At 39.1% G+C, this 9736-nt stretch overlaps 1 protein-coding gene across 2 annotated transcripts in view; it reads left to right on the top strand.

Annotated features, from left to right (window-relative positions):
- Nucleotides 1–612: 612 nt before the first annotated feature.
- The window catches only part of Cdk5alpha (Cdk5 activator-like protein), a 116567-nt gene continuing 107443 nt past the window's right edge, over nt 613–9736 (top strand). For both annotated transcript variants that reach the window (XM_017612747.1, XM_017612748.1), the window contains exons 1-2: nt 613–646; nt 8473–9289. In XM_017612747.1, coding sequence (XP_017468236.1) covers nt 8492–9289 — 798 coding nt within the window. In that variant the 5' untranslated portion in view covers nt 613–646; nt 8473–8491. The remainder of the gene's footprint in view (nt 647–8472; nt 9290–9736) is intronic.

Here is a 9736-nt window from a genome sequence, read left to right as displayed (position 1 = left end):
TTGGCGACGGCGAGTACCGCAGACGATGGAACGATGAGCTGTATGAGCTTTACATCGACATGGACATAGTGCATCGAATTAAAATACAGCGGCTCCGCCGGCTTGGCCATGTCGTTGGAATGAACACCGGAGCTCCAGCTCTGAAAGTATTCAACTCGGAACCCGCTGGTGGTAGCAGAGGAAGAGGGAGGCCCCCACTGCGATGGAAAGATCAGGTGGAGAAGGACTTGGCTTCACTTGGCGTTTCCAATTGGCGTCAGTTGGCGCAGAGGAGAAACGACTGGCGTGCTTTGCTGAACTCGGCCAAAATTGCTTCGGCGGTTACAGCTCCAAAAAAAGAAGGTATGCAAATCTATTGTCGGCCGCTGTGGTGTAGTGGTAAGCAGTGCACGCGTTCACTCATCAGCACCCTGGTCAAGGCAACATCGCAAAAAATATATAAAAAGGTTTTTTCTTAACAGCGGTCGTCCCTCTGCAGGCAATGGCAAACCTCCGAGTGTATTTCTGCCATGAAAAACAGCTTCTCATAAAAATAGAATCGCCGTTCGGAGTCGGCGTAAAACTGTAGGTCCCTCCGCTTTGTGTGACAACATCAAGGCGCACACCACAAGTCGGAGGAGAAGCTCGGCCAAACACTTACATATGTGTAAGCGCCAATCTATTACTATTATTATGCAAATCTATTACTCAAAATTCTGAAAAGCTATTAAGAAAGTGTTTGGATGCACAAAATCGAATACCTGCTACTACGAAAAATCTTAGTCATCTTTAACTACCGGACTTGCAGTATCGAGGGTATGAAACTATGGTTAGGCATGTTATATACCGTTGGAAAGGTTATTGTATATACTTTCCCATATAAGTTTTATTTTCAGGTTTCAGAAACACCTACACAATAATACCAAAACAAAAATTAAAATAAGTCATATATTAAAAATTAAAAAAAAACGCTGTTTCGAGTTACTAGACGCTCATTTTGATAGATAAACAAGTCGCATCCCACTAAACGACCACAAAACTCTTAAAGAAAAATACCTAAGGTTTCTTGTGAGCAAAAAAAAAACAAAAATATTACCCCTTTTAAAAAAAAACATTAAAATTATTTTTTATTTAAAAAAAAAATTGCAAAACAATTTATTTTAATTCAAAAAAAATTAAATTTGTAAAGACTGAAGGGAAAGCTATCGAAAACATTCCTGAACAAATTTTCTAAATACAATAGGTAATTAGTAATATGGATCCGAAAAAAGGACAGTTTGACCAAAATGTCAAACTTCTGGACCCTCCAACTCGGAGTGTGTTTGACCGATCCCGCTGAAATTTTCTGTCATAGCTAATATTTATTAGGACTAACCTTGGTGCAAGTTTCATCCTGATCGGGAGACATCGATTTCAAAAGTTGTGTCACTTGATGTGAAATGTCCCATATGGATATTAGCTCATAATTTCAAAAAAATATGGCTGTTTTAAAGAAGCAATGAAAAACCAACTAATTAATTTCCTAATTGCAAATCAAACCACAACTGAATTAAAATGAAAATTTAAATATTATAATATGATATTTAATATTATGAATTGGTCTGAATAAAGGAATTTTAAAGGCCGGAAGGATAATGATAAACAAATGAATGTAAATTTGATTCATTAGAAATTCCATTGTTGAAACCAATTAATCCTTAAAAAGGAAAGCTGTAACCGTGATACTTGCCAACTTATTTTCCTTTGGAAGGGAGGTGTAGTGGCACCTTTAGGAAATTTATAGTTATAAGTTGTTATCGATGTAATTAAAAAATAATAATCTGGCGGCGGTGCTAGTTTCTAAGGAGATATTATAATAAAACAGTATGCTATCATACTGTAGACCGAAAAGACGTGTTTGATTGTCGAGCTCTGGCTGAGCGAATATATTTGACCATTAAAGTAGACCCCACACGTCCATCACCCCCCGTATCGCGACTAGCCTCCAAAAGTATACGAAACTCTTACAGCTTAACTGCAACGGACTCCAGAACAAGATTAAAGGGATAGCAGTCTTTATGGGTCGGCATGGCATATTTATAGCTGCGGTCCAAGAAACGAAGTTGCACAGCAACTCAACTTGCGCCGCCTACAATGTGCTCCGTAAAGATCGTGAGCGAGATAATGATGGTGGATTATCATTCATCCTACACCACACAGTGCAGTATCGGCTTATCAAAGAAGACATCGACCCGAAGGACACTACCCTAGAGTGTTAGGGCATAGCTGTCCGGTGAGACGATGTCTAGCTCGAAATATTTTAACGTGTATATTCCCTCTAACACCTGCTTCCCGGCAGGATATCACCCTGATATAGGTGCGCACTCAGGCCTGGCTAATGATCGTAGGGAAAACCTTCTGGCTGAGCAGATAGACGATTCGACATTCTTCACCATGAACAATGACGCCCCCACCAGGATTGTCGACAGGTGCAGCAGTTCGCCAGACCTAACAAGTTTTAGCGCTGGTCTGGTAAATAGCATATCATGGCGACCTATGCTAACACTTGCCTCAGACCATCTGCCCATAATCATCTCGAACAATAATCCCACCGACTGTGCACCCGCGGACCACCGAACCTATACCAACTTTACCAAAGCTGACTGAAACGTCTTCGCAGAAGTTACCTCGAGCAGCTTTGCCGACCTTCCTACACCCACAGACGTACATGCTGGCGAACGCAAGTTCCGCAGGGTAGTCACTGCCGCAGCGGCTCGCTTCATCGCGGAAGTCCACCCACATTTCCCGGCTGAAGCAGCTGTACCAGCTAGCGTGACCACCTGCGCCAGGTCGATCCCGGAGATCCTCGCCTGGAGGACCTTAATTTGGAGATTCGGCAGCTGCTAAATCAGCATAAGTGGAAAAAGTAAGAAGAGAACTTGTAGGCCTGTAACTTCACCTCTGGTGTGAGTAAGCTCTGGTCAACCGTGAGGTCCTTGTCTAACCCGAAGAAGCATGATGACAGAGGGGAAATCTCATCCGCAGGTCGCGCTTCGTCGGACCCGAAGAAATGCGCGAACTACTTTAGTCGGCAATTCGCACTGCAGTCTTCGGTAGACAAGGCCAAACGTCGAGTTACCAAGAGGCTGCACAAACTGCCTAAAAACAGTGCACTATTTGTTTTCACCCCGTAAGGGAGCACAACAAAATGCTTTGTATGCAGTTTCTGGTGGGGTGCCACAGGAGTGAACACCCCAGCAGACCACTGCTAAGAGGCTCCGCCCAGGCAGGTCAGGGGGCACCTATTCATATACAAGGACGTAGTCCAGAAATACCTAGACCAACCACTGGACCCGACAACGTACAGACAAGTGATCAACGACATTCATAGGGAGTCAGATACCACCTACCTCGGCCCCAGGCCTATAAATGCCGTGATCTGAGGCCAATAACCACCTGTAGATGAGACAGAGCTTCAACCGCCAAGAGAGACCCGCGTTATATGAATGGTTGGCAATCGTCAGCAATCTTCAGAGATGAAACCTCGAAACCAAGAAGAATAAAACAAAGGTGGCGTTCTATCTCCCTTACTGTTCAACTTCTACATCTCGAAGCTCTCTCAGCTACCTGAGGGAGTTTCCCTGATCTCGAACGCTGACGACTGCTCGATATTGGCGTCTGGGAATGGAATTGATGATCTCTGCTCAAAATGAAACGGCTATCTCTCCAGCCTTTCTAGCTTTTTCACTGCAAAGAGCCTAACACTCTCCCCAACGAAATCAACGGCGACCTTCTTCACCAGCTGGATGAAATTCATAGGGAGTCAGTCACCACCTACCTCGACTCCCGGCCTATGAATGCCGTGGTCGGATCCCAATCACCACCTGTAGAAGAGACGGAGCTTCAACCGCTAAGAGAGACCCGCGTTACCCAGGCTAAGTTACGGTCTGGATACTGTAGCCGCCTACCTGTCCAGTTTCGACCCCAACATCCCCAATGAGTGTCCGGCATGTGGAGCCTCCCCGCACGATACCAACCACCTCTTCACATGCTTGCTCAATCCGACTTAACTGACAGCCCTCTCCCTTTGGTTCGACCCTATTGAAACACCACGTTTCCTGGGCCTACCGTTAGTTGAGCTTAACGACAATGACTGAATGTTGATCGGAAATAGGCGGGGCTTCGTAGTGCCGCTACAACAACAACAAAAGGAATTGGTACTCTCTTTTAAAACTTTTCACAACTTTTATTCAAATATAAAATAAAGTAGAAAATACTAAATCTTCTATCTTCTATAAATATAAATGAGAATGTCTGTTTGTTTATTAGTTTATAACTTTTGAACCACTGAACGGAATCGCACAAAACTTTGCACACTTATTTGTTTACGCCCGGGAAGGTTATGGGTATGGTTTAGTTTGCAAATATGGTGTCAATTTTGTAAGGGGGCGTGACACCTCCCATAGGCCTGCAAATTTTTAATCAGCCATAACTTTGAACCATATGCAGATAAATCTATGGTAGATGCTTATAGTAAGGTATATATAAATAACTTTTTAGGAGGGGGCGTGGCATATTTCGTAGTCGTAGAATTTTTAATCAGCCATAACTTCGGAACCATAAGTTACATAAAATTTAAATTTGGTATGCAAACATATCAATGGTAGGTGCTTATAGTAAGGTTTATATAAATTAGTTTGGAAATGGGGGCGTGGCACATAATATAGGCGTGGAATTTTTTATCGGCCACATCTTAGGAAGCATCAAGTCACATGACTCCTTTAATTCCTTTCGATATGCCTTTCGAATTTAAAAGATCTTAGTTTCCAGTACGCTTAGCTTTTGCAATGACAATAAACAAGAATGCCTTAAAGTAAAACCCGAAATTTTATCGAAAATAAAATGCATGATAATTATATTGGAAAATGCATTTATGTTAATAGATACTTTGAAGCAGTAAAAAAATTCTGTAAAATCATATTAGAGTTATTATTCGTAGGAAATTCGATAGTATTTCTTCTATTATATAGTTTATTGGAGATATTTTGACCTAAATAAAAACACCTGCAGTGCCAAAAAATTATTTTTGCATTTCATTCCATAACACCCAAGCTATACAGCTGTCCTACCATATGCTGCTATCACGGCTATTGTAAAATTAGAGCAGAGAGTATAACATTTTTACATAAAGTACTAGCGGTACCCCGGTGTGCTTCTCTACTTCAAATATTGAAAAATTAATGAAAAATCCTGGAATTTTTCTATATGAAGATTTATCATTTGTTTTATTTACAAATGTTTGGGATATACAACATTTTTTGTTTTTCCATCTTGGGTATGAATAAATAAACAATTTGGTATGCCAACTCTTGAACAGGCCACGTATAGCTGTACGTGCGAAAAGCACGGCTCCTCCAAATTCAATCCGCATACTTGAAGAGTTTGTCCTGGCGCCTTGTTGACGGACATGGCAAATGCTAGACGCAATGGGAATTGCAAACGCTTGAATTCAAACGTCATGTCTGCTTTTATCAGTGGAATACGTGGTATGAGCACAATTTCACCTTTCGCTTTGCTAGTCAGTATTGTTGCTTCAACTAAATTCGCCATCAATTTTTTTACTGCCAGTCTTGTGCCATTACACAGTTTTGGAGCGTTTAAATTCCGTAGTAAGATAATTGATGAGCCGACATTTAAATTCAAACAATGTGGTGGCATACCAGGCGGTTCCATTGAATTCAAAAATTCAACTGGATAATTCACTGCGCCATCTTGATTCATTGCGCTGTTAACAGATTTATATGTTGTCTCTTCAACTGGCAATTTTTTAGAATTTGATAGTTGATTGAATTGACATGCACATTTTTGGTGCCAGTATTGCGCGTTCTCTCAACCAATCGTGTTACAGGTAATTTTGAGCAAANTACCAGGCGGTTCCATTGAATTCAAAAATTCAACTGGATAATTCACTGCGCCATCTTGATTCATTGCGCTGTTAACAGATTTATATGTTGTCTCTTCAACTGGCAATTTTTTAGAATTTGATAGTTGATTGAATTGACATGCACATTTTTGGTGCCAGTATTGCGCGTTCTCTCAACCAATCGTGTTACAGGTAATTTTGAGCAAAATTTGGAAACACGCATTCAATCAATTTTTCTTTTAATTGGAGAATTGTACAAAAATTCTTCGGCAATGTAATCAAGCCATTTGTATTATCGATTCGAACTTTGCCATTTCCGATCTCTAACAATTGCTTCGAGAACCGATCTTCAAATCGATTATTGTGCAACTGAACACGAATGTTTATGTGTAATGTAAATTTTTGCACATATCGCCACAGAGGGGAAGACTTCAAGCATGCATTGATCTCATCTGCCGGTGTTGATCGTGGAATCACGGGCAATGTTTGTTGAAAGTTACCTGGCAATAATACCAAAGCACCACCAAAAAGCTGCTGATTTCCACGTAAATCCTGCATTGTGTTGATTCTTCAAAGTCCAAAATAGAAAGACCGAATATCAATGTACACCACCTATTCGATAATACGATGAAATGACAGATATATTGTGTTGTGGTGACTTTCATTCCATTGGCTCTACAAAATCCCTATTGAAAAATTTGCAGCCATGTTTATATTTGACTTAATAAAAACAGCACATTATAGCAACAATTTTCCACTACGTTTTGAAACGTTTCGTACGAAATGATGCAACAAATTTGTGCAAAATTATTGAAATAAATTCAATTTATTGTATTGATTTTTTTGAGCTCAAGGCCGGGTTGAAATAAAACAATCTGTTTTTGTTGTTTTTAAATCGTATATGTTAAAAAAAAATCAAGTACTAATTGAGAACTATATTGCAGCCATGTTTATACTTGACTTAATTTATCCGAAGAAAAAATAAAGACAGCACATCATAGCAAGAATTTTTCACTGGCTGCATTTCTTTATTCATTCTGAACGTTTGGAATAAGCTTTTTTGTTTATTTATTCTTTAGAACGTTCCTGTTGATATGTTGACGTATATTTCAAACGCATTCTGTTTATTCCGGCTGTGAAATGGGATTATCCGGAATGTATAAAGAAACGCAGCCACTATGTTTTCGATTTTTCATGTATCTGCTGTTGTACCATATACGTGGTTCACGTGACAGACATAAACTGTCATATATCATGAACCGCTGGACCGAATTCGGGCACACTTCACATAACCCATCTGCATGATAGTCCGAATATACCGTTTAAATTTGGTATAATTCGTGCACTTATTTTTTTATTTAAGATGGGGAGTATGGAATTATTTCATATGTCTCTATACCAATTCGAGTAATCTACCACAAATATTTCAAGAGATATACCAGATGAAAATTTTTGTTAGTATGGGTGGTGCCATACCCCCTTTTCCGAATTCGGGGAAACCTTACACAAACCATCTGTATAATAGCCCGACTATGCCATATAAATTTGGTTGAAATCTTGCACTTCTTTTTTATATATAACATGGGAGGTGCCACGCCCTCTTTTCCAATACCGCCCATTTTTCTCCATGAGTATGGAATTATTATTAAAAACTTTAGTTAGTATGGGAGGTGCCACACCCCCTTTTACGAATTCGGGCAAACTTAACATAAACCATCTGGATGATAGCCTGAATATGCCGTATAAATTTGGTTGAATTCGGTGAAGCCGTTATCAAGTTATAAGCTCCCACCAAAAACGTGTACTTATTTTTATACATAAGATACATATGCCACGCCCACTTTTCCAAATTTGGGCAAACTCCACATAAAATATCTGCATGATGGCCCGAATATGCTTTATGAATTTGGTTGAATTCGATTAAGCCGTTCTCAAGTTATAAGCTAACTCACTAATTTTTATATATAAAATACAGGTGCCACTCCTCCTTTTCCGAATTCGGGAAACCTTCGCATAAACCATCTGCATGATAGATCGAATATGCAACATAAATTTGATTGAATTCGGTGAAGCCGTTCTCAAGTTATATGGTCACAACAAAACCGTTCTCTTATTTTTATATTTTAGTTAGTATGGGTGGTGCCACGCCCCCTTTTCCGAATTCGGGAAAACTTCGCATAAACCATCTGCATGATAGATCGAATATGCAACATAAATTTGGTTGAATTCGGTGAAGCCGTTCTCAAGTTATGAGGTCACACCAAAAACGTGCACTTATTTTTATATATAAGATTTTTGATATTTGTATAAAGGCGTGGGGTGAAACCCGCGGGTAAAAGCTAGTGTTTAATAAATTAGAAAAAATACCATTTTGCAAAAATGGGATCCAAAGGACCAAGGAAAAACTATGGGACCAGTTTAGATCCAAATGGGCCAAATGAGACAACCGTGCATATACCTACGAAACTATGCATAATCTCCATAAATCGAAATTTCTAGAGATATGTCTATATGTGTATTGATTTTGAGGTTACGTTTATTTATTATATTTAACTAGTTATATTGTTTTGATTGTTTCTGGTTATTTTCAGACCTCTACAAATCAGCAGGATGGGCACAGTATTAAGTTTTAATCCAAGAGAACGTCATCCATTTTATTCATCGCAATCTAGCATTCAATATAATCAGCAGTCTGACATTCGAAATGAATACATACTTGAAGGCCCATGCTTAATGGACTCACATTTAAATAATTTTTGTTATGAGCAGTTGAATAACGCAAAAAATCAAGAATCTAAACAAAGCATTCGTGCTCCACTTGCCAAAAATGGGTGTGGAAGAATAAATTTGGGCAACCAAAGTCACATGACTAGTTATAGTTTCAATAAATTGAAAGACACTAAGGATGCAATTAATAATGACCTAGATTCACATAATGAAAATGCTGCTCTTTTTACAGGAAAAAATACTATAGAAAAAAGTATGAAAAAGCATTCAATTTTTATTAGTGCATTATCTTGGAAAAAACTGGCTGCATCTCACAATAAAAAGAAAATTGAAAATAAAACCAAATGCGGGAATATACCTCCAGGCTGTTTTAAAACTCATTCCTTAGATCCAGCCAGCACATCGTATACGGATAAAAATAAAAACGTCCGTTTGAATTTTAACCATATTAACGACAGCCAACTTATAACTTCGAATCAAGACGACTCTCATTCATGTAATACTCTCTTTTCAAACTCAAGAAATAAAAGACAAATAACATCACAGGACCTTGTTAGAATAAATACCACTAATTTTAATAAACACAACAAATTGATTCAAAAAGAGCCGCTGGCTTTATCGTTACCGCCGCAATCAAACACAGTTCAAAACAAGAACATTCCGAGGAAAACGGTAATTCAGGTAAGGTGGATAAACGAATGAATGTATGTACATAATAATAATAATAATAATATCCCAACGGTTTTTACCCTCCATTCCCGCCCATCCGCACGAGGGGCGCAGTCCGCATGACGTACGGAACCAATATTTTAAATTTTTGTGCCGAGTCACGATAGGCAGGAGTTTGTTAAGTGTCGAGATCTAAAACTGTTCAGCTACAGAACTAAATTCATCAGCTGATTTTATGTATTTATGTCAATAATTCACTTATTGAGAGAGGAGAGTATCGCTTTCTTAATGCTGAAAAGCGGATCTGATATATCAAACGTGCTGGAATGAGATCTGGCTGATGTAAGCTTTAATGTTCCCTCACGCGTATCAAGACACTTTTGTCCCATATTTCTGAAAGCTTGTAAAACCAATTTTGAATTGCACGACCCACTCCGTTGCTTATGCCAGAATTTTAAC

The sequence above is a fragment of the Rhagoletis zephyria genome, unplaced genomic scaffold (genome assembly GCF_001687245.7).
Source record: "Rhagoletis zephyria isolate East Lansing unplaced genomic scaffold, Rhagoletis_zephyria_1.1 Rzeph_scaffold_00578, whole genome shotgun sequence".
Taxonomy (NCBI): Eukaryota; Metazoa; Arthropoda; class Insecta; order Diptera; family Tephritidae; genus Rhagoletis; species Rhagoletis zephyria.
The sequence above is the reverse complement of the archived record's forward strand: the minus strand, read 5'-3'. Positions and strand labels throughout refer to the sequence as shown.